A 25,065-nucleotide genomic window follows, 5' to 3' on the forward strand; every position below is an offset into this window, starting at 1 on the left:
AACAAGATAAATAATCAAAGCCAACATTGCCATTATGAAGGGCAGTATTGAATTGCTTGTTTGCTTTGATAGCTTTGTGTAGACAACTGGTATGAATAAGAAGATCCAGATAAACTTTAAATTTCCATCAGCAACTAATGAAAGTCATATCCAAGATTTCAAATCTTGGTATATGCATACATACATTAATAATTCTATAGATTAAATAATTTTTATGAGGCTCAATTTTTTGGAAACATTGGTGATAATTTGCCCCAAAAATTTAATGCCATCCAAGAAGAGGTATGGGAGGCCAAAGGAGAATTATCGACATCAAAAAATTTGAGTTTAAAGCATGAGAGCTGTTGATGGTTTCACAATGACGACCTGATAGGAATAAGCTTATAGAGTGAATTATTACCATTTGCAATGATAAGGAATTATTTCTTCCTCGGCCTAATGGCAGCCACTATTTTTACACATAATTTGTGTACTATATGTGAATCCCTAACATACTGTAAATAGTATCAGAGGGGTGACAATATCCCAAATAGATGATTTTCCTCAAGAATATGCACCTATATCCCTGTGCTTACTGCATACTTTAATTCCTAATACCATATATGAAATTAAAATATTTGCTATGAATAAGTCCATGAAAAATAATAGATTCAACCAAGAGAACTTTCCACCAACATGCTTTTGCACAAATAAGCGCCTACGAAATTCAAAAGAAAGAGAATTTCTTGGCATACCAAATTTTCTCGAAAAAATGATGTCAAAGCTATTGCACGACCAGAATGAACTATAGCTTTCAGTATGACATATGATACATGTCGGCCCACAGGATAAAATGTAGCAATCATTGCATACATATTTATATGTACAACAGTAAACCAGTGTTCTAATTGAAAGACATACCAAAGTATTTGGAAGGTAAAGAAATGCACCACAATTACCACAAATATGTCATTAACACAAAAACCCATGATTAGCCAACAGACGGATGAGGAACACAAACTAAGTTTTAATACCACATGCAAAACTACAGAGAAAATTAAAAATTAATTCGAAACACAGAAGGGTTCTCCTTGTTAGCACAACATTGAGTGATTTCATGCCATAAACATCTACCACGTGCTTAAGAAAACCAGGCTTATTTCCCGTGCCATGCAAAGAACTTTTATTCATTAAAAGTAACAAATTTCCAGTGACACCAAATTAATTTTACCTTGCCCTATTGTGCTCACTTCCTACTTTTTACAGCTATTTTATGATTCAAAACCCCGCCATTAACTACCTAAAAGCTTAAAAGGATTATGTATTTCCTTATTATCAAAGCTGAAATTATTAGGCTGTCCTCTCATGGCATCTAAGCCATAAATTGACCCAAGTTATCTTTTGTATGTAAGCTGTAGCATAAAATCCAGCTCCTGCACTTCAAATTCCACAGCTAGAAGTCCCAACATACCATCTGCTTCCGCGTGTGACCTAGTCAGGCTGATGATAGACTCGGCAGAGTTGGCCCTCACCATTCCGACGCCTTGGTCTCTCGGAATATAATGATCTCTCCTCTGGTATCCGTGCATCCCTAATACACACACAGAAATCGATACCTCCAATTGTTAAAAAAAGAATCAAAACAATGCACAAGACATGGTGGAGATGAGAGAAACTTATGAAATAAAAAAGAGACAGGTTCATGCATTCTGTTAAGACTCATTTCACATTCTGATTTGAACAGAGTTAGCTTGGAGAGGTGACAAAGAGGGGGGGGGGGGGAGAACAAGCACGTGGCTTACCGTCCGCTCGATCTCGTTGGCCATCCTTCTCTGCCCTCTTCTGCTCGTTCATTTGCTGCTGCTGCATCTGCATTTGACGCTGACGCTCACGCTCCTCCCTACAACAACCACCTTCGTTATAACATTTCATGCTTTCCCGGCAATCCATACGGGTGAACTTTTCTCAGGCTTCTCACCGGGTGGGAAAAGTTCACCCTATTACGTGTACATATAGGTACATACTTAAAGGGCTGCCCATAGTAGACAAATCCCAAAAACAAAGTGCTACAACCAAATATAACTTCCCACAGTACTTTAGTTACATTAAATAGGCTAAAGATTGAGATAAAGTAAACAACTGCATCAATCAAAGGTATTCTATTTTTTAACAGCAGGCTTGCATGGAACTTTACGAAAATCATGCCCTAAAAGCACATTCTTGTTCTGTCTAAAATACATTCAGTCGTATGAATTTACTTTAAAACATACCCTGCTAACCAGAATGCATTACCTTTGTTGATGCCTGATTAGCAATACTGATATGTAAAACCCAAACCAATTTTATGATGATGTCTTACAATCAAACACATTTCTCCTATATTCGAATGATGAGCCGATCACTCCAAAATTTATGAAGATGATCGCTCCCATGGAAACTTGCCTCAGTCGTTTATTTCTCTGATAAGTGTCCGTGTTCTTTGCATCCAATGTCGCATGCCTCTTCTCTGACATACTCTGCCTTCCAAAAGCATCCCTAGAAAATCCAGCAGCATCGGCTTCTTCCAATGAAGTCCTTTTAATGGCACAAAAGAAAGAGATGTGCGAGGTTTAAATTATTTGTGCGCCATATTGGCTCAGTACTGCATGGACACATGATATCATTTTGTGAAAATTGTATTCAGTTCCCTGATTAAATTATTTATTTACTAGTTGAAAAAATGGAGATTTGGCATTTGGCATAACTTGCCATTTAATAATTACAATGCCATGAAAAAAATCAATAACACACAAATTTTAAATGAAATCTCCAATTAGGATCTTGCAGAGGCATTACAAGAAAAAATCATTACAAGATATTCTTTAACATATGCAACTTTCGATTTCATTGCTACTTATTATGATATTCACCCTACGTATTTGAAAAAAACAGTGGGTAAGTAAATGTGATAGCTGCTCAATTCAAATACACCCATGTCTCGTATAGCGCAAGGGATGCGTTCCTTGGGGTCTTTGCGCTATACGAATTTGTGTTATACGAGAGCGTTTTAACATAGGGAAGATAGGGATGCGTTCCTGGTAGCATAGGTCTTTGGTATTGAATTTCCTCTAAAACATCTATATTCCCATAAAAAGCCTTAGAAAACATTATTTCTCTAAATATTTATAGTTTAAAACATCTTTAAAGATAGTATTCACGCATTCAAATACTCTTATTACTCTTATACTAAAAAAAATTCTTACGTGCTTTCGAAATTCCATCCTGTCGTGCGGGTGGGCTAACATCTGCTATCTCAGGGGATCGTAATGCGTTGCCGGCAGTTGACGATTTTTCAAACTAGTCTAAAAACAACTGTTGTGTCACCCAGGCCCTTTTGTAGCTCATCGAAATGACAGGAAAATGCTACTTTAAATGCCATTTCATACCTAGCGGAGTTAATGAATGATAAATCATTTTAATTTGAAGTCCTCCGAGTCATTAGCAGCTACGTGAAACAGTCTTTAAATGCCTTGAAACCTGACCCAGGTTTTCCTTCCCTGAAAATGAATGAACGAGAATGCATTCTTTTCCAAAAGAATATCGTCTCGTCAACACTAGATCTAGTTGAGGGGGAAAGGAGCCACTTTCAATCACAGCTTGGAGTTCATCAGAAAATGTTGTGGTGGCTGCGCTATCAACACTTGCAGATTCACCTGATATCGCCGCACTGAAAATACCTGCTTGCCGTTTAAATTCTGGAACCAACCGCTTTCACTAAATGTCTCGGAGCGATTACCACTCTCGTCTTTTTGTACTGATTCACCATGAACTTTCCGTATGTGTAGACTGCTTGGCAGTGGCGGCTCGTGAGTCAAATGCTAGGGGGGGCGCACTCCACCGGGGGGTCATAATTTTTTAATATTTCGTGTATTTTATTAAGTTTTTACGGCAATCTAGGAATTGAATTCTGTGATGCCATACGTTCCGTTTTTTTCAACAAAAATACCTAGTTTTCCTAATAAAGCTTGATTAATAAATACTAAATGCAGTAGACTCTCGGTCATACGGATCGGCTTAGTCCGGACTCTCGATGATACTGATCAATGATCTTGAAGAATAAAAATATATTTGCTGCGATATTTTGCAAATACAAACGAAAATACGTAACTTTAGGTTTTAGCGTCTACATTCTTCGTGCGGATATGCCCGCAATACACTTCTGTTGTTCGTTTTGCAATCATAATGCGTTATTTGTCAAATCTATACAACATTTGCAATGATTTAGGTAGCAATGACACTTGTAACACCTGAGGAAGGAGGAAAGTGTCACTGACTTCCACTAGGCAACAAACACTACTAGAATGCGCGCGCTTTGCTATTGCAGATGTAAACTTTGATGGCGGTGTTCGCGTTGCTTCTTGAATACAGTATGATTTAAAATCAACAATTAAACATTTCTCACACATTTTTAACAAAATATGAAATACTCACAGGCCTTTAGTTATATTGCAAAAGTCCATCCTTCTCTCATTTTGTCCAGCAAAGTGATCAATTACACGTTCGTTGAAATCAGCGCTGGACAACAATTTCTTTCTGATTAAACACATGGCAAGGGCACTAGTCTATAAATAAACAAGGGACGACACAAAATAGGCCGACGAAAAATACGACCAAGAAGAACAAGGTGCCTGGACACAGAATTGGGACAATTTTTCCCTATATTTCCCTTTAAAAAACGAGCACTGTTGATTAATTCAAAATTGTCTTCTTGAATGTACACACAGCACTAAGAAACTTCTTAATCGGCAATTACGAACAATTAACTCCTCGAAAATGATGTCTGAACTCATTTCACTCCGTTCTTTCCGAGAGTCTTGCCGTTACTATAAGGACGACTCAAGGGAGATAGAAGTCGTGGTCCACTAATGCTGATTCAGCTGAGGGACGAATTTAAGGTCAGCAAAGGCATTCAAGCAAACAAAGGACGTCACGGACCATCTCCTTGAGTCTAAGATTCATACGTGGTAAACACACGAGACACCAACGGGTCGCATTTGGAATAACCGTGTCTCCGAAATCATTGCCATGATATAATAGAAAATAAGTTCTAGATCGTAAAAAAAGACGACTCGACTGAGCCAAAGATGGGAGCTGTAAGGATTTCCGCACTGATATGAACTCTTCGAGGCCACTTAAATCAGACCCAAGTGGGCATTTTCCGTCAGACAGCTACCGCTCTGCCGCTGAGGAAGTAGGTGAACATGAACTAATACAACAAGGACGGCTAGAAAAATTATGAACCTACACACAAAAGGTGTATTGTACGCGGCACTTCATGACATTAATTGAATGACTCTATTTAAAGTCGCGCTTAACGATTTAAATAATATTTAATCCTTCACCCTATCACGCACGCAACTATTTCTTAAATTATAAATCAGTGGGGAATGTTAACTGATTTTTCCTAATACTGCAGGTCTTTTGATAAATTTATCTGAAAAATAGGTACCGCATTTCTAATCATCGGGATGATATGAATACATAGTTAAGGGCTAAATATTATAATATTAGTTTCCCCAAGGTTCTTGAAATTCGTAATCATAACAGAACTGTGTCAAATACTCGAGAATAGTTTTCCTTCGTCAATACGGCCTTTAACTGGTTGGATTTTATGTGTTCCGGAATTCAAACACCAAAAAACGCAAGCATAATGGGATAATTTATTTACTGTAGCAATACCTACCAGTAATTAAAAATTAAAATAGTATAACTACACCCAGTACAGTGACCATTCTGATTCCGTAGGTCCCTTTTCTGTGGCAGCACCAAGTAGACGCCAGATTATACGCCCGCCGGCCTGCGCAGCGATGTCAACTCACTCGTCGCTCTGCGCATTTTCGGACGACGTCCCAAGACTTCCATAAGACACAACGTTAGACGCGTCATAGCACCAGCGGCCCCCACCACTACCACTCTCCGTATAACTGCACGGGGATGGATTGGGACGTTCTAGCCAGCGCCCCACGGCTACAAATACGAACTTCTCGCGCTATTTCTTTTCGTGTTTTTCCAACACTTTCGATGTATGGGACTGAAAAAACGCTTTGATTAATCAGATGTATAATTATAAATTAATGGATATTTATTTTTTTTACTTTTTCAAATATTTGGGAGGGGCGGCGTCCGAGAGTCCTTATGGGCAAACCGCCACTGCTGCTTGGTTGAAGTTGGTGCGGCTGAGGTCACTGATATTTTAGCTTCGTCTTCATTCAGAATAAGGCATCGTGAGTTTAAACTTCCACGCAATATCGCTTTGACGCTCTTCATTTTCAAAGCAATTGACCTCTCTCAAGTCCTCTTCTAGGTTTATGGTTTTTCTTGATAAATTCTTGATTTTTCTATACGCATTCCTATTTTTTGCCATATTCTCTTGGTTTTTACTCTGTATGGCTCTATCTAAATCACCTTCTTCTGCTGAACTGTATTCCTGAGACGCAGAAGGCCTATGACTGCGGGGAGGGAACGAAGCCATTAAGTTTGAGACTCTATAGCGGACCCTTTTATGTGTTGATGCTATTCATGCGCAACTCGGCCACCGCTCCATTTCTCCCCCGTGAATACCGGATGACCTTGAAGGCTTTAGCGTAGACCCTCTACCTGGAAGTCAATCGCCCGGTAACCTACGATGGCAAAAATACGTCTCAAACCGTATTGCTGAAAAAAAACTCATTTCCACTAGCCCCACGCTTAATTAACGATCTAAATTATTTATTATCATTCTGTTAAGGAGATGAGATAAATCTTCGGTAGGCCGGCTATCTGGACACAATGACGAGTAATACTTTTGGCAATTGCACTGCAATGAATTTCGATTAATATATAAACAAAAAAGAAGATTTGAGGCAAGAAATAATATTAATATGCGTAAATTGATAGAAATTACGTGTGTACTTAGTGCAAGTTCACGTTTTATCACGAGAGCGTTTAAAATTTTTGATTAGGCTACACTGCGTTGCAATGTTTCCCCGAGGAACGAATTTGCGCTATATCGAAATTGCGCTAATCGAAATTGCGCTATACGAGACATGGGTGTACACAAATATCCACATATCTCTGATGAATAAAAAGTAAAGAAGATGCTTATACCATCACCAACTACTATAATCAACTTTGCATCATGCATATAGGTACTACAGACTTATTAACACTTTCAGCCCCAGCCTTATGAAGTGGTTATTTTTGTAGAGGACCAACATTTTTGAGTGTTTTTCAATGGGTCATATTTTATTACATATAAATAAATGACACAGTTAAGGTATTTTCCAGTTTCATAGAATTAAGCTTTAGTAATAACACGGAAATATTAGGAAAACAATGGTTGAACAGTTGAATAATTGTATTCTTATAAACATTGCATGTATTTGACGAAAAATAAATCGGTAGTCCATACGTGTACTGCTTATCTACACAATCTGAATCATGAAGTTCATAAATGCGTCGTCTGTGGCAGCACTATGCAATCATGACCTGCCAAATGTGGTGTAATGTGGAACTAAAAGAAGGCAAAGCAATTATATAGGGCCAAACCCGACTTAAAATTGTTCATAGCAAAATAGGAGCTGAAGTACAGTAGCCCGAGACAGACTCGGGCTCAGGCCAGAGGGCATTTCACGTAGCCCAACCTATGCTAGGGCTTGGTCCTGAAAGTGTTAATCTAAGATGCATATCTATGCTTATATATAACATTAATAGTATTGTACTGAAAATTACATAAATGAATTAAGTGTTTCATCAAAATACTTAATTATACCCACTGGCTTTCGTAAGTGATGTCTGATCCATTTTGGCCACTTGCATGCTGTTGGTCGCCAAGCCTTTTCATTGGTAATTCTTGTCTGCAGGTGAGTGGATTTGATTGAAATATAATGAGTTTAGAGCTGATACTAATAATTTACGTACAATATAAAGATACACAAGACAGGTAGGAGCAGATAAAAGAAATATATAAGCAAACTACAATGCAATGAGATGTTCATGTATCAACCATCAACATAGCAACATATGAACGCTAATGAATAAAGTGCTTTCATCTATGTAACTTTTAGTGAAGAGTGACAATAGTTAACTATAAAGACTAACATGAAAAACCTCTTTCTAGCCCCTAAGTGGATTTTACAGAATGAGAAGGTACTGTGCAATATTTTTGGCCCCAGAGGTGAGGAAGTTAATTGCCATAGATTTCTTCATTCATACACCAATCCAAATGTTACATTTACTAATAAATTTCACAGATTATGTCTTTTACTGTGACAAACACCTTATTACTCAATTTCTAAGAACACTGCTTGGTACTTTAATGAATAACCAATGATGTTTTTACTGCTTTATATTTAATGCCATTTTCAGTCATATTTTGCAAAATGAAAAGGACACAAAAATAATTCCCATACAATAAAGGAGAGGAACTGCAGTAAAACCTCAATGTAAATCTCAAAGAAATCTATGAGAATTGTAAATTTGGCAACTTGGTCGCATAGGGAGTGCGCTATATGGAGGTGTTTCGCAGATGGCGTTGACATCGGGCGATCTAAGAGTCCATGTTTAATGCAGAGATGAGTCCTGAAATAAGAGCAGTTGCAGTGGGATCCTGTTGAAACGTTTTCTGAAGGGAAAGGAAAATCATGTAACAAATATAGCATGTCAATATTATATAAAGCCCCTTAGCGTGACTACCTCACTCATGAATTTGTGCTAAATAATTACAGACTGCTTCCAGAGGGGCTGAAGAGCTTAAACTCTAACCCTGTAAACATATTTTAAATGGTGTGAGTTCCAGTTTTTCCCTGCACTGTTCAGGCCTCCAATGTCTGCTGTCCTCAGGAGGTCTCAACCAATGTGCTTCATTTGATGCCCTTTTTATACCTGTTAACCCCTGGAATCTGGAGAAACAGGTCTTTGAACCTGCACTTTGACGGGTCACCAAAACATCCTATGGATATATGCAATCCAAGTGATAACTCTATGACAAGTTTCCCGCTGACTCCCAATTCTCACACAGATTGGGAATAGCACATAATAAGTGCCAACTGCATTTGCTCCAGGGAAAAACCTCAATTCAGCCCTGTGTTGCAAGATCTATAGATCTATCCATCTGTGTCTGCGTGATCATGGATTCAACAAGGTGGTTTGCATGGATGAATCAAATCAGTGTGCAGTGATGGAAAATACCAAATACAAATACATAATACGTTAGATACCACACCACAGGGTAGCATCAAGTACAAGTTGTCAGAGAGGCAACTGCTTAAGGATGCAGTTCTGTAATTACAGCTTAACTCCAGTATTCCCCCTCCTTCCTCTTGATAGTATGGAATATAGGTTCATACCTTAATTTCCACTCATACCTCCTGTCGACAACCTCTGATGTCGAAAGTGCATGCATGTGCGTGATCTGACATCGGGCATTCCTTTGTGTTAGGTTGCCACAAGGCAACAAATTTTTCATTGCTGACCACACTGGCATCTTCATAATACGTATCTGTAGTCCTTAAATTATGAATTTTGTGCGATTCGCGGCTGAGCTTTAAGCCACCGGGTGCGTCCACCGGGTTGCGGATGGTGGGTCAACCTCTAGATATAGAGGTTAGCTGCGATATAAGCAAGTTTACTTGTCGAATAAGCAGTCGTGGACAAAAAGCGGCGGTTATCCGAGGTGGTATGGGTCTATCCCTGGGTGAGATAGGCCATCTAAATGATGCACTAAACCTGTGAAGATACCGTGACTTGGCGATGAGAGGCCGCCAACAATTATGCCTCACATCACCCGGAGGAGAGTGCAGCAGCTCTTCTTCATATGAGTGAAGGTGAAGATCACGATGGTCAGTACAGCGACACTCATTGCACTTCAGGCGTGGTAACATTTACTTTAACGGCTGTAGTACTGCGATGTGGAAGGCAAGGGGAAACCACCACATTATTATCCCGAGGAGGCGCAGCTACTCCAACTTTAAATTGTCTAACATGATGGAATTCTCTCAGGCAAAAAATTCCGGAGGTAAACATTCGGATCTCCGGGCGGGGACTGCCCGAGAGGGTACATCGGTCAATTGTGATAAAGTTATGAGGATAGGTACATGGAACGTGAGATCACTCAGAACTTGCGGTAAGCTAGAAAACCTTAAAGTGGAAATGGAAAGACTGAATATCGACGTGCTAGGAATCAGCGAAATGAAATGGCCTGAGGAGGGAGACTTTTGGAGTGGAAGCTATAGGATTATACACACAGGATCCCTGAACGGTAATGCTGGGGTTGGGATAATGCTCAGAAAGAGCGCCGGAATGCGAGTGAAAAGCTTCCTACAGTACAATGAAAGGGTAGTTATGGTGAAGATAGAGACTAAGCCGGTAGATACCGTAGTGGTACAGGTCTACATACCCACGACAGACTACGAGGATGAAGAAGTTGAAGACGTCTACGATGATATAAAGGAAGTAATCAAAAAGGTAAGGGGTGAAGAAAACCTAATTGTTTTAGGTGATTGGAACACTGTCGTCGGCGAAGGCCAGGATGAAAGAACAGCCGGAAAATGTGGATTAGGAAATAGAAATGAAAGAGGAGAAAGGCTGTTAGAGTTCTGCACAGAACACAAATTAGTGGTTGCCAATACCCTATTTAAGAATCACATGCGAAGAAGATACACATGGAAAATGCCAGGAGACAAAAGGAGATTTCAACTAGACTATATTTTAGTGAAGCAGAGGTTTAGAAACCAGATAAAGGACTGTAAAAGCTACCCGGGGGCAGATATCGACAGTGATCATAATCTAGTGATGATGAAATGCCATCTGAAATTCAAGAAATTGAAGAAATCAGCAAAGAACACCTGGCAATTAGAGAAACTTAAGGAGCAAAAAAATCCACAGGCCTTTCAAGAAGTAGTGGAGCGCAAGATAGGACTAGATCAGTCTGAAAACTTAGTTGAGAATAACTGGACTAACATAAAAAGTGGGTTTCAGGAGGCCGCTAGAGAAGTTCTAGGGATAAGAAAATGTGTTAAGAAAAATCCATGTATCACGGATGAAATCCTAGACCTCATTGAAGAAAGGAGAAAGTATAAGAATACGAATACTGAGGAAGGACAGGCTTGCTACAAGAGAATAAGGAACGAGATTTGCTGCAAAGCGAGGAAAGCCAGAGAAGCGTGGATGAGGAATATATGTGAGGACGTACAAAATAACCTCGTAAAAGGGAAGTGGAAGCGGCCTATAGAATAGTGAGGAACCATTTCAAGGAACGAAACACAAAATGTAATAGCATAAGGGACAGGAATGGAAACATTCTAATTGAAAACGAAGACAAAGCCGAGAGATGGAAGGAATACCTGGAGGAATTATACAACGGAGCAGACTTAGCTCAAAAGTTCTCGAAGAGGAAAGTGAAGTTGAAAAGGAAAACATTGGAGCAAGCATCTTAAGATCGGAATTTGATGCTGCAGTAAGAGACCTGCGAAAGAATAAGGCCCCAGGAATAGATGACATTCCAGCAGAGTTAATAAAAAATGCAGGAGAAAAGGTCTTAACTCAACTGTATAAAACTATCTGCGATATGTACTCAACAGGAGATTTACCTAGTGACTTCGAGAAGAACATCATCATTCCCATACCCAAAAAGAAGAGAGCTGAGAAGTGCGAAGAATTTAGGACCATAAGCCTGACGACACATGCGTCGAAGATTCTGACAAGAATCATTTACAGGAGAATTGAACGAAGAGCAGAAGAATTCCTGGATGAGGATCAATTCGGATTTAGGAAAAGCAGGGGCACAAGGGAAGCAATTTTGGCACTTAGGATGATCATAGAGAAGAGAATGGAGAAAAACAAACCAACCTTCATAGCATTTGTCGATTTAGAGAAGGCCTTTGATAACGTGGAATGGAATTCAATGCTTAGAATTTTGAAAGAAATCGGCGTACTCTACAATGATCGTAAAATTATTCATAGTTTGTATAAAAACCAAGTAGCTGTGATCAAATTGGACCAAATGGTGCAGAAGCGAGAATAAGAAAAGGGGTGAGACAAGGTTGTGCACTTTCCCCCTTAATTTTTAATGTTTACATAGAGAAAGCCATCAACGAAATCAAGCAGAAAGCTTCGGGTGTCAATATCCACGGAGAAAAAATTAGTATGCTGCGATTTACTGACGACATAGCAGTCATAGCCGAGACAGAGAAGGATTTGAAGAAGACGTTGACAAACATGGAAAGGACAATGGCCAGATATCAGCTGAAAATCAACAAAAAGAAGACTAAGATATTAGTTAGCAGCAAAAGAGTGGAGGCTAAAACAAACATCAACCTAGGACAGCATAAGCTTGAAGAGGAGAACGAGTTATCTTACCTGGGAAGCCGAATTACCAGCGATGGACGGAGCAAGAAAGAAATACACAGTAGAATAGCGCAGGCAAAGAGGGCTTTCTACAAAAAGAAGAATCTTCTTACAGCTGAAAATACCAGCATAGAAGTAAGGAAACAATTCATCAGATGCTACATATGGAGTATGTTTCTCTATGGAAGCGAGGCTTGGACGTTGACAGCAGCAGAGAAGTCAAGAGTGGAAGCATTCGAAATGTGGTGCTACCGAAGAATGATGAAGATAAAATGGATTGACCGTGTGAGTAACCAGGAAGTGCTAAGGAGAGTAGGAGAAAAGAGAAGCCTCCTAAAAACATTAAGCAGAAGAAGGGACAACTTAGTTGGCCACATTTTGAGGCACGATGGTCTGATGAAGACAATCGTTAAAGGACTAGTGGAAGGGAAAAAGGGCAAGGGACGGCCCCGAATGAGTTATATCGGACAGGTTATAAAGGATGTAAAAGAGAATAAATATGTAGCTATGAAGAGATTAGCGGATAGGAGAGAGAAATGGAGAGCTGCGTCAAACCAATCTTAGGATTGTTGACTAATGATGATGAAGAACAATAAGTCTGATAACCCACCATTAGCCCCCGGCCAGATCCGATATCTATCTATGTTGTGAGAAATAGTTAAATTGGAAGGCATCGTAGGCCATGCTGGCACTCATGCTTCTGATCAGCAGTGCAGCTTATGGCAGCAATTGAAGAAGATGAGCAAAAAAAAGTCCATAGATCACTTAAAGAGACCCTCTTAGGAAAATGTAGAAAATGGAACTGTAATTGTATATAAAAAATGGTACAATAATTTATTAGCGATAGTAAAGATTTTGCGACACAGCAATAATTTTCCTCACTGGAGCTTTTCCAGCTACATACTTATGTTTGCAGCATGGACTGTACTCCATAATTCGCTGTCGATTGAAGCCGTGCTTGGACACAGGCTCCCAATTACTCGGCCAGAGCATTCACCCTTGTCTCAGTCAACAATAAGGAATGGGAAATGACTTATTTATAGCAGACTGATTGAATTCACATGCCCTTTTGCAGTGCTCTAGCCTCAATTCTGTCAAGAAGCCAACTTACAATATGTATGCATTAAGTCCACTCTTAAATAAAGGTGAAATTGAAACCATGACCCAATATTACTTATTCTCAACAGGAGCCCACATGTAGACTTACTTGTGAGGAGATTTTATAACTCTAGAGATTTGTTACCAGAGGTTTTCCTGCATTCATATACTGAGCATGGGGAGGGCCTGGGACCGGGACTATGACATTGTTTTGAGGATCGTTTGTAAAATTTTTCTCTATGGAGATTTACAATGAGGCTTTGCTGCATTTACTCAATGCAGAGTTGTATACCAAGGCTTAAGATCACAGTGCAAAATCAGCTACTTCTCTACATCAGCTGGAAAATTTAAGTCACTGAAAAAATAATTACTTTTTGCAAATTATAGGAAAATTGCTTTGGCTATCACAATGACTTGTATGTTGTATATCACTCAGTTACCATTACAATCTGAAAATCAATATATAGGTACATATGTATGCAAAACAAGTGGGATATATCTAATTTTTAACTCAATATGTTTATACTTGAAGCAATACTGTCTACAATAAACAGCAAAAAATGTTAGAAACCCCATGTGACCCTTTTTCTCCTGAACAGTTGATACATCAGCCCATGGGTCAGATTCCTACAGTATATTTTTGTATCATTCTTGAAATAGCTTTCAGGGGAAAAGGGCTAAAGGATGCATATAAGGAGTTTAGATTTCTCAAATCAGCACAAAATATCCTTTCCTAATCAAAACAGACAAATTACTACCTTCAGTGGCAAAAAGAAGCTTCATGCATCATCAATTATATGAATTTGGAAAGGGCTCTAATTACACCAACAATCTTTTAAGTATAAAAGAAACATGCAAAGAGGCTATTTCAGCAACATACACAACAATTAAGTCTACGGATATTACAATAAACTGAGAATGAAATCATGTTTTAAGTGCAGAAACCATCAGTGTGTGGAGAAGGAGGTCCACTCACCGTTCCTTTTCATGACCTGTTTGGCTTGTGCCGTAGATGCCATGCTGGCTTGTTGGCTGGTGACGAGTCGCTTTGGCCTGTGGCTGTCCGTGATGGTGATGTGAGGGGACGTACTCCTCCTCAATGAGAACCATGTCTCCTGAAGGACAGTTAACAGTCGGACTCCCACCAGGAATCTTTTCAGAAGGCCCAACTCCATTCATCATCATTGTGGCATTCCATGTATCATTTGTAGCCTTTGTACAAAGAAAAAATAAATTTAATGCAAAGTAGCAGTCATTCCAAGCATGAAAAGTAGAGATGTGCGAATAGTATCCGCGAATACTCGAATACCTCGAATACTAGAAAGTATTCGATATTCGAGATCTCGAATAGTTATGCCAAAGGGACCGTCTCGAATACCTCGAATACTTTGAATTTCGCGTCATACACTGTCGCTCGCACGTCGTTGGTAGTTGACTCGGAAAAATGGGAACTCAAGTCGTTTAGTGCATGCAGCGCCGTTTTAGGCAAGCTGACGAAATACATCAAATTCGCGGGTTCGAGCGGTGAAAAGAGTTCGACGTGGGGAACCGAAATTGATCGGATGAAAAAAATCCGAAAATCCCAGGTGTCCCCCATCAGGAGAACCTCAGTTCCGTGGGATAGCAACATTGGCGCATTTCCCACGATCCGCTATCCCCCTCCATTCAGCGTTCGCCCCACCCCCTCCGACGATTTCCTCTTCCCCAAAATCAAACAAAAGGTCCCGGCTCGTGCAGGGATCGTATTACGAAGACCTCAGCTTTGAAAAAAATATCAAGTTACCGGAAAATAATAGAATCGCGTTTCACCCTTCCCTCTTTCTCCCCACTGACCATTTTCCCGCATCCATCTTTTGATAAAATGAGAGGAGGTGTTTGCCATGTGTCCTTTGTGGCTAATAACGACAGGCACTTATTTTGAATCTTCCCCAGGAGATGAAACTACCATAGGGAGAAACTCAGTTCCATGGGATAGTGACATTGGCGCACTTCCCACGATCTGCTATCCCCCTCCATTCAGCATTCGCCTCACCCACTCTTGACGATTTCCTCTTCTCCGAAATCAAACAAAAGATCCCAGCTCGCGCAGAGATTGTATTACAAAGACCTTAGCTTCGAAAAAATATCAAGTTACGCGAGAAAAATAAAAACGTGTCTCGCCCCCACCCCCTTTTCTCACCCACTGACCTTTTTCTACTTACCTGCTTCGAATTTCCCCCTTTCTGGAGGTCAACTGCTGCATGAGTCATCTACTAGCCCGAAAGGTGTCTAACAATGACTTTCGGCAATTATTATTACATCGATGCAAAGATCTTTATTGGGTTGAAGTATTAGTAATGTGCGCGTAATTTAAAAAGAATAAGACCAAACACGACATATTTCTGACTTTATTTAAGCATTTTACGCAGGAAAATAAATACCGGGAAGAAGAAGAAATACGACGGAGGCTTAGCATTTTGGCGTAATGCTCAAATAGGGTGGTTTCCTATTATTTTTTATTGCCTAAATCGAAATATTAATACTCCTGAAGTACGTATTTAACGCTTTTAGAGTTTTATAAGACGATATCTATTTTTCGCGATTAAATTAAAAGTGAAAATTTTCAAGCGCGCGAAAACGCGACGGGTAAGTATGAATGCCGGGAAAAACTCCGCGTGACGTCGTTCTGGTTCCCGCTGCCGCAAGTGAGGTGACCTTGGGGCGAGGCTCTGAGCGCTATTACTACGCAGGATGCTAGCAGGTAGCCGAGTACCATGCTAGCTGGTAGCGCTTGGCTTAAATAAGGATTATTAATACCTTATCAAACAGACTGTGTGATTATTAAGACATGTTTCCCTGAGCTCTGTGCCTCATGCATGCAGTGGTAACCTCAGACGATGTAAAACTCCTACCTATTCGTATAGAAACTAGGCTCAACTGACCATTGCAGGTCAATTGTGATGTTGGACACTGTCTCCTTAATATCCGATTCTTTCCCCATCCCCATAAATAGTTTTAGCACAATAAGTAAGGGTTGTTCATCTCAGAGAATAGCTCAAAATAATTTGGCATTCATTTAAGCCTATACAGTTGAGACACCAGTACAGCGACACCGTGGATGAACTGAGTGGCCGTGAGTTAACGCAAAATTGCAATGCAGTGTTGCATTCTGCAGGATAACCACACTTTTCGATGCCTTGCATGGGTTTATCAACTTACGATCAAGCTCTCAGAATGCATCTTGCTTGTTTATCGAAGAATTACTGTATATGTACATGATTCAATCGTGAGACCACTTTCAGACAACACGTTTTCAGCCGGCCCGCATTCACGGCACGGCACACGGCATTGCAGAGAGTCGCCTTGTCTGAAAGCCGCCTGAATTTCATGTGAAAAGTTGTTTTGCCTGAATGTGGCCTCAATGCAGCATTATCTCTATTTCATGCCGCAGATGGTGCATCGCCGGGCCAGATTGAAAGGGGTGCCATGCCATCAAGCCTGCGATTCAACTTGTTTGAAGACATCCATAGAGACACCTATGGTAAGTTGAAAGAACGGCATCATACCATGGACGGTGGCAGGTGAAAAGCTAGCTTGTTTGAAAGCGGAAACGGAAATTTCACAATGTTGGCGAGAGCGACAAACTGATGAACCCTTATATGCGCCTGTTAGCGAGCAACTCTCTAAAGAAAAAAACATGGATGCCATGCAGTCGGAAAATAATATATGCGTTTAAAATTTTTTTTTTCACTTAGAATACGCTGCAGGGAATTTCAGCTTTGGGTGCCAAATTCAAGTCCTCACGACCGTTCTGAGCCGGTTCCAAAGTACGGCTTTAATGCGATCGGTTCTCGATACCAGTTCCACAGGCCAAGAACCGGTAGAATTGGTACCGGAACCGTCCCATCTCTGCATGAAACATTTTTCACAAATCTCACCACCCTCTGCCCCCTCCTACATGCAGCTTCTCTCACAACGACACCTCTTACGTATTCATTCTATCCACATATAAATCCCATATCCTCTCCTCTTTTCCTGCTCACACAACATTCTCCTCTCTAGCACTTTTCAGCTTCCTTAGCCCTATTAAAAGGTATTCACTCCATGCCAGCGGCGTAACTATGGGGGGGATAAGGGGATAGAACCCCCCCAAAGCCTCAAAGAAATAAAAAAAAATATTTGAAAATATTGTCTAGTTTTGAAATGCAATAACTCCATCTTAAATCTCAGTTAAATCTTTAAAAGCCAATATGATGTAAAATGTATTTCCAGGCATTGCATTTTTCAAAAATTTTACCAGATTTTGAGAGGGGGGGGGGAGGGTTTGCCACCCCAGGCCATCCCCTCCCCCCCAGGGATACTCCTAGTTGCCATGCCACTGCTCCATCCAAGCAAATTATTATGAAGGATAAGCATGAATCACACTTCTTATAGAAGTCTTTTTTTTTTTTCCTCACAGACTCCATAGCCAATGTTGACTTACCCTGTAATAGCTCTCGTTTCTCAATGCACTCTGCCCTGTCAGCCTGTCAATGACGGGATTCCTGGCATTCATTGGATCCAAATCACCTGTAATTCCACCAATATATGTGGTGTGAATATCAATGTACATGAAACCATGAAATGCATTTTGCCAACTTCCAAAACAATCACAGCAATTCTTACCAAGATTTTTGTCTTCAACTTTGGCCGAATAAGTTGATTTCATATTTAAATTATCCTCAGTTGGAGAATCAGTAAAGTCTCTGCTGCTCCCATTTGTTAGATTTCTCCCCTGATTGTTACAAGGCAGGAATATCACAGTGTTTTCGGAGTTTTCACTTGCCCCAGAATGATCTGGAGTGTGAGACTCACTCTCTGATTTGGCACCAAACGTTTCCGTACCTATGAAAAAAATAGCAATCATAACTACACACATTGGTAAAATTCAAAGTGGATTGACTCACCATTTTTCTAGTATTTTTCTGCAGCCCTTGATGTTGGAATTGGAACACTTTCGTGTGTCTGACAAACAGAATCTTGGAGTCAGCCTTTCAATGCTCTTCTTTTTTTCATTCAACATTTTAAATTTGTGAAAGGTCTAATTATCTATTGGTTGTTCATCTTTTGTTCAGGAATATTCATGTTTATTCTATTCATCATTCTTTTGTTTTAATCCAAAAGTTTTGTCCGAGAGTTTCATGCGAGTCAGTCCGTTCAGAGTGCTGAGAGACATGCAATGAGCAGTGGCACAGCAAGGGGGAAGTTTTGGGGGATAACCCCCCCCCCCCCGTTTAATCCATATTGCAAAATTGGATTAATATTACTTATAGAATAGTAAAATAATTAATAAAATATCCCTCAGAAAGCCTTAAAATTCACCATTTTGAACCATATATCTCAAAACTTTTCTGGGGGAGAGCCCCAGTCACCTCCTGCTTACCCTGGCATGTGCTCCATGCCCTCCAGACCCCCTAATATTAGTTAAGCCTAAAACCCCCCCAGCTTTAAATTCTAGCTGCACCCATTGGTTACGAGTGCTTCATTTAATAAAGGTAAAAAAGCAATTACTCAACTATTATTTCTGAAACAGAGAACCAACCAATCCGGGAAAATTTTAGATCCTAGCACCATCACCAAATCCAATTGAATTTGGTGGGAAGGGTGAGACAGGGTGCCACGGCTCTGTCAGTGCAAGGATAACTTCACTGTTAGAAGGGCAATGCCAAATCCAAACCACCATGAGCCTTCTCGACAACACTTTTTGCAGGCTCACACTTTTCTCTACTTCTTCACATGATTTTACTAGAATACTATTCTTTTATTACCAGCTATAAAAACCATAGCAAATGGTGTATCACATATTTTTTTACTCATAAAAATGAATTTTTAACAAGTTCAATGAATCAATGCACTGAAAAAATATTTTGTATGCTCATAGAACTATTCAAGACCACCAGAATAAAGGTGAGCCACTCTACTTCACAATAAAAAATGTAATGTAAAAATTCTGCAGTTAGAGGCTAGAGAAAATATACATATGATTAATTGAAAAAAACTTACAAGCATGCACTTCCTGATAATGTGATCAAAGTTTAATGTTACAGGGAGTGAGAAACTTCATATCCAAGTTAGGTATATTGCACACTTATTAAAAAACTAATGCTATACAAAATTAAGACGACATTAAAAGAAGCAAAAATATTTTACTAATTTTAATAGCCACTATAAAAAAAAATTCAATGAGAAAGTGATATCATGATGAGTTCCACAATAAATCAATCCTTAACTAATGAAATGCTTTAAGAGTCCTTCTTATGGGATATGACATGGCTAATCATGTTCATTACAAAATGTCTTGAGCTGTTTCAGTCTATATCAAACCATTAGACCTGACTTCATCACCTAGGTTGGCCAATATACAGTGTCCTCGTGTAATGTCGTCCCATTTAACGTTGTTTCACGATAACGTTGTCCAAAAATTGAAACACTTGATCATTTAACGTTGTAATTGCTTCACGATAATGTTGTTCAAATTATGCGCGACGAAAAAAAATGAATGGCGAATAGGACGCAAGCGCATCTGATGTATAGTAAATATTACTATATTAATGCGATTGATAATTTTCGTTTGATAGAAAAGGTCGGCGTGGGAACTGTATGTCAAATATGCATCTGAGCGAATAATTATCGCCTCATTTACCCATTATCCGTATATTTTTCTGATTCCAACAAAAAAAAATGTCCAAGAAGAGGAGTGGCTATCCTGGTGGTTCTTCAGACGTGAAGAAAAAAATGGTGATATTAGAACAATAACTTGATATTATTAAAAGAATTGGAGAAGGTGCAACTACTGGAGAGATCGGTCGAGTTTTACGTTTTCAGGTCGAGTTTTACAACTAAAATTTCTTCTGTTACTGAAAATTACGATGTTTCACCATTGAAATAGGTACTTTCTTAATTTAGTTCGTTTATTTCATTTAATAATGCCTTATTCCCAACTTTTTATCGGTGCACTGTGCGGAAATTGTTATCATGCTGAAGTGAATAATCGGTAATGAATGTTTCTTGCGATTTCCGCCGGGTTAAAGAATTCATGTCATCATGAAAAGTGACTCGCCCTTCATCCTCGTGCTTCCGAGTGTCAAATTATTTTTATTTTGGCCTTCTAATGTATATCTTCGGCCTTGTTCAGGTGTCTCCCGATTGGTCGCGAAGTCTGCTTTAAAGTTACGGCTCCGATAATTGGCCTCCTTGGATTCTCGCCCGGGAAATTCTGGATTCTTTACAAAGAAATGGATTGTTAGGAACCAATTTAAATTTTTTACATTGTTTCTTATGGGAAACACTACATCGTTTAACGTTGTTTTGCTTAACGTCGAGTTTTTCAGAAACAAATCAACAATGTTAAACGAGGACTCACTGTATCACGTAAATTACAGCAGAAGGATTCTAATTACCGGAAGAGTTGGTGAGAAGACTAGAAACAGAATCCCTTCCAGATTCGCCGGGAGTGGGCACTCGACGAGCAACCGTGAGCGTGATCACGCCTGGCTTGGGCCCATCGCTCATCATCATGACTCGCCTCAACGTCTCCATGGCATCGGAATTGGAGCACCCCAACAGAGACACTCCGTTCACATCAACTGCAGAAACAACAACAACAACAATGTAATGAATGCCTATAGAATAAAATCAACTGCTGTATCATGTTGAAAGGAACAAGAAAACATACATATCTGGGACAAGAGGAGCATAATTCATCATAATGAGAAAAAAAAACTAAAATACATAAATCAGTGAAACTAAATTTAAAAAACAGCATAAATAAATGAAAAGGCAATTGAGAGACAAAAGCTTACTGTACTCCATGATTATGTGAACTTGAACTGAAAGTGAACTTCTCATCTGACAAATTATGTGAATGTGCTGCTGGTTTACTGAAAGGGAAACAACAAACGTACGCTGTGTTATCAATGTGTAGAGCCCCAAGTGGAAATTTTGATGATTTTCTCTCTGTTTTGAACAATATTCTCATGTTTGTATTTAGTAGAAATGTAGATGGTGTTATGATCTTTGGGGATCTTAATATTAATTTTCTTGTTGACTCCTGCATGAAGTCCTCTCTCTCAAACTTGCTCACTTCTTTTGGACTACAGGTTATCAACACTAACCCCACAAGAACTACTCTCAAATGTCAGTCCCTCATCGACTATTTTATAACTGACATTTCTGAATCAAAACTACAATGCCAAACGCATGACACTGGCCTAACTGACCACTTCGGTCTCAATGTGACCATTGTTTTTGATAATCCCATTAAAAATTCTTCCCCAGCCTATTCCATGAAAAGAATCTTCCTGAAAATTCAATGATGGAATTTGTAACCGCCCTGGCTCAAGAGTCCTGGGATGATGTGTTTCTGGCTTCGGAACGTAATGAAAAATTCAATGCCTTCTATAATATTTTTATATCTTATTTTAATTCTGCATTCCCGCCCCGAAAAATCATGCAAAGGAAAGCAAATTATCAATCAAAAATCTACTCACCTGAGCTCAAAGCAATGTCACAGCATGTTCGCACCCTCCACTCTCAATGCAAATTCAACAATCCTAATCTACGCCAAACGTATCTTATGGCCAGAAAAGAGTTTAAAACCCTCCTTTCTCATCATAGAAGATTGCAGGTGGAAAATTACATCAAGAACTCTTCAAATGTAGTTAAATCATCTTGGAAAGTAATTAGTAACTTAACGGATGCCTCCTCCCATAAAACTCTCCCCTCATCCATGAACTTCAATGGCCAGACTTTCACCGACCCTGAAAAAATTGCAGACATGTTCAACTCTTATTTCTGCAATATTGCTTCGCAACTTGATGCAAATACTCCCAGTGAATTTCATTGTCACTCCTCACTTCATACAATGTTCCCCTTTCCAACTGCTCCTTCGGAGATTGTACAGACTATAAATTCTTTTCATAACTCTTATTCCGCAGGGTTTGATGATATCCCCATGCCCATACTAAAAGCGGCATCTAATGTCATTGCTACACCATTGGCTGAGATATTAAACTCTTCCTTTCTTCAGGCCAGTTCCCATCAACCATCAAACATTTACTCGTAATCCCTGTGCACAAAAAAGGCTCAAACAGCAAAGCAGATAACTATAGACCCATATCAATCTTATCTGTTTTCTCAAAGCTGTTTGAAAAAGTGTTCCTCAAGCGATTGCACAACTATTTAACTACTTGTAACTTACTTCATGAAAACCAGCATGGCTTTAGGGCTGGAAAATCTACTAACTCGGCCTCTTTTGAGCTGATAAATAATATCCTACAGGGCCTCAATGATAAACTAGTCACAGTGGGAATCTTCTTTGATCTCACCAAGGCCTTTGACTTGATCGACCACAACATTCTGCAAAATAAGATAAATGCTCTTGGTATCACTGGGCCAGTCCAGGATTGGATCATGTCATACCTAAGTGATAGGCATCAAACAGTATGCTATCAATGCAGTAGCACCAACTCAAGTATCAAATCGAGCCCCATGAAATCCACAAGGGGAGTGCCTCAAGGATCCCTCCTTGGCCCTATACTTTTCCTGCTCTACATCAACGATCTCCCTACTCATTTGTCTCATTCTAAAATCACTCTCTACGCGGATGACACCTCGACCATCATTACTGCAAATAATGCTCAAAATATTGTTGACCGGACTAACCTCACAATCAATGAAATGCATCAATGGTGTAAAAGGAACAATCTGATAGTTAAGAACCAGAAAACTGTCTTCCTCCAATTCCTACATAAAAACTCCTTCAAAAAGGATCTTATCCCTCACATAGACAAAATCTCACAATCCTCTGACGTTGACACTACAAAGTTCCTTGGACTTCAAATCTCAACCAACCTTGATTGGGCACCTCACGTACAGGTTATACTCAAAAAAATCTCCGTGGGTATATTCATGATTAGAAGGTTGTATCCAATTGTATCAATGGATACTTTAAAAATGGTATACTTCGCTAAAATTCATTCCCATACTTCTTATGGCATTCTGTTTTGGGGAAACTCACCTGCAGCAAAAAGAGCCTTTTCAGCCAAAAAACAAGCCATTAAAGCTATGTATCATGTCCCTATTTGCACTCCTGGTAAAATCTTCTTTGCTAAATCTAAAATCCTCACCCTCCCTTCCTTGTATATCCTTACATGTGCCTGTTTTGTTAAAGCAAACCCTTCCCATTTTCTTCAAAATTCTACCTAACATGATCACCTCACCCGTTCTAGAAATAGCATCCATTCAAACCAGTATTCCAGCTCTCTCTGCCTAAAAGGTCCCTACCACTCTGCCTCGATCCTTTACAATAATGTTCCCGAAGAAATAAAAAATAGCAAATCACCTTCCGAATTTAAAAAGAGGCTAAAAATCCTCCTAGCTGAAAAATGCTATTACAGTATCAATGAATATCTGGAGGATGCATTATAAAGGAAATTTTCTAGATGGCAACTTGAATGCCTATATTTTTCCATACTTTCTGTTAGTATTTTTATAACCCTCTCGGCTCTGTTTCTAATGTTTGTACATATAGTGAAATTATTATCTTGAGAATTCCCAAGAACCTGGAAAATTTTAAATCATGTATGTATGTTTGCATGTAATTATTCGTAAATCTCATATTGACTTTAGCCTTGCAGATGTATAATTTGCCAATGGTGAAATAAATGTATTATTATTATTATTATGTGATAGTCCAAAGTTTGAGCTTATTTGGAATGCTCACTAAATTGCAATCACCTTACCGAGAGAGATATTGAAGTTTAGGTAGACAATATGAAGTGACAACATAATTATAAAAATGATGGATCAGAAAGAAAACATGGCATATGAGGTTTGAAGCTACGTACAGGTTCTGAGAGTCTGGGTCGGTACCTTTATGAAATAGTATTATGAGGGTAACATGTGTTACAAGTCACTTCAAACCAGTGTCTAGCTATCAAGAATCAATTGCCTCTCTTGTGGCCATTTGTTTTCAGCAATTGTTTCATAAAGTCATAATGATGGTGTGGACAAATTTTTACCAGTACAAGTACAGCATCCAAAAACTAAACTTAACTCTCAAGTGAATAAAGGCATATGAAACTTGTACTGCTACGCAACAACTGGCTGGAAGTAATCAGAAATATGCCAGCATTAAACAATACATTTGGGCCCTAGTTTTGGATAATCAACAGTTACAGTTGGGGGAGTGTGGTCTTCCAAGTGGTTTAGTAGGCTTTAAGGTGTCAAATGTACCCAACCGCCAAAATCCTCAACCTGCAAAGCCAGAGAGAAAGAGTCGTCCCATCACAGCGAGGTGAGTATTGCCAGAAATGAGAATGTTTGTGATCAGGTAGAGATGAACAAAACTCTTCAGCAAAAAAAAGAGTTAAACATGCCCTTACAAGAGATGATATGGAGAAAGGGTATTCTGTCAATTCACGTCCTAGCGACAACTAGTAATTGGCGGCGGGGTAGGGTCCTCGCCTGCCAAAAAAGAGGTCGTGGGTTTGAGTCCCGCCTGGGTAGGTTTTCCCTGTCCAGAGCATGATTGTTCGTGTACGTTTACTTGTTAAATTTGTTGAATACCTCAATGTAAAATGGCCAATATGAGCTGTACTCGGTGGT

The 25,065-nt window shown here is 39.4% G+C and overlaps 1 protein-coding gene across 11 annotated transcripts in view; it reads right to left on the reverse strand.

Moving 5' to 3' along the window:
* LOC124158464 (partitioning defective 3 homolog) overlaps nucleotides 1-25,065 on the reverse strand; it is a 556,537-nt gene that overhangs the window by 21,011 nt on the left and 510,461 nt on the right. For 8 of the 11 annotated variants that reach the window (XM_046533571.1, XM_046533578.1, XM_046533570.1 and 5 more), the window contains 8 exons: nucleotides 20,859-21,044; nucleotides 18,085-18,303; nucleotides 17,903-17,988; nucleotides 14,417-14,652; nucleotides 7,773-7,853; nucleotides 2,422-2,553; nucleotides 1,782-1,879; nucleotides 1,451-1,570 (listed from right to left, as the gene is read on the reverse strand). In XM_046533571.1, coding sequence (XP_046389527.1) covers nucleotides 1,451-1,570; nucleotides 1,782-1,879; nucleotides 2,422-2,553; nucleotides 7,773-7,853; nucleotides 14,417-14,652; nucleotides 17,903-17,988; nucleotides 18,085-18,303; nucleotides 20,859-21,044 — 1,158 coding nt within the window. The remainder of the gene's footprint in view (nucleotides 1-1,450; nucleotides 1,571-1,781; nucleotides 1,880-2,421; nucleotides 2,554-7,772; nucleotides 7,854-14,416; nucleotides 14,653-17,902; nucleotides 17,989-18,084; nucleotides 18,304-20,858; nucleotides 21,045-25,065) is intronic. The other 3 variants (XM_046533579.1, XM_046533576.1, XM_046533572.1) reach the window with 2 other exon arrangements.

The sequence above is a fragment of the Ischnura elegans genome, chromosome 5 (assembly GCF_921293095.1).
Source record: "Ischnura elegans chromosome 5, ioIscEleg1.1, whole genome shotgun sequence".
NCBI lineage: Eukaryota > Metazoa > Arthropoda > Insecta > Odonata > Coenagrionidae > Ischnura > Ischnura elegans.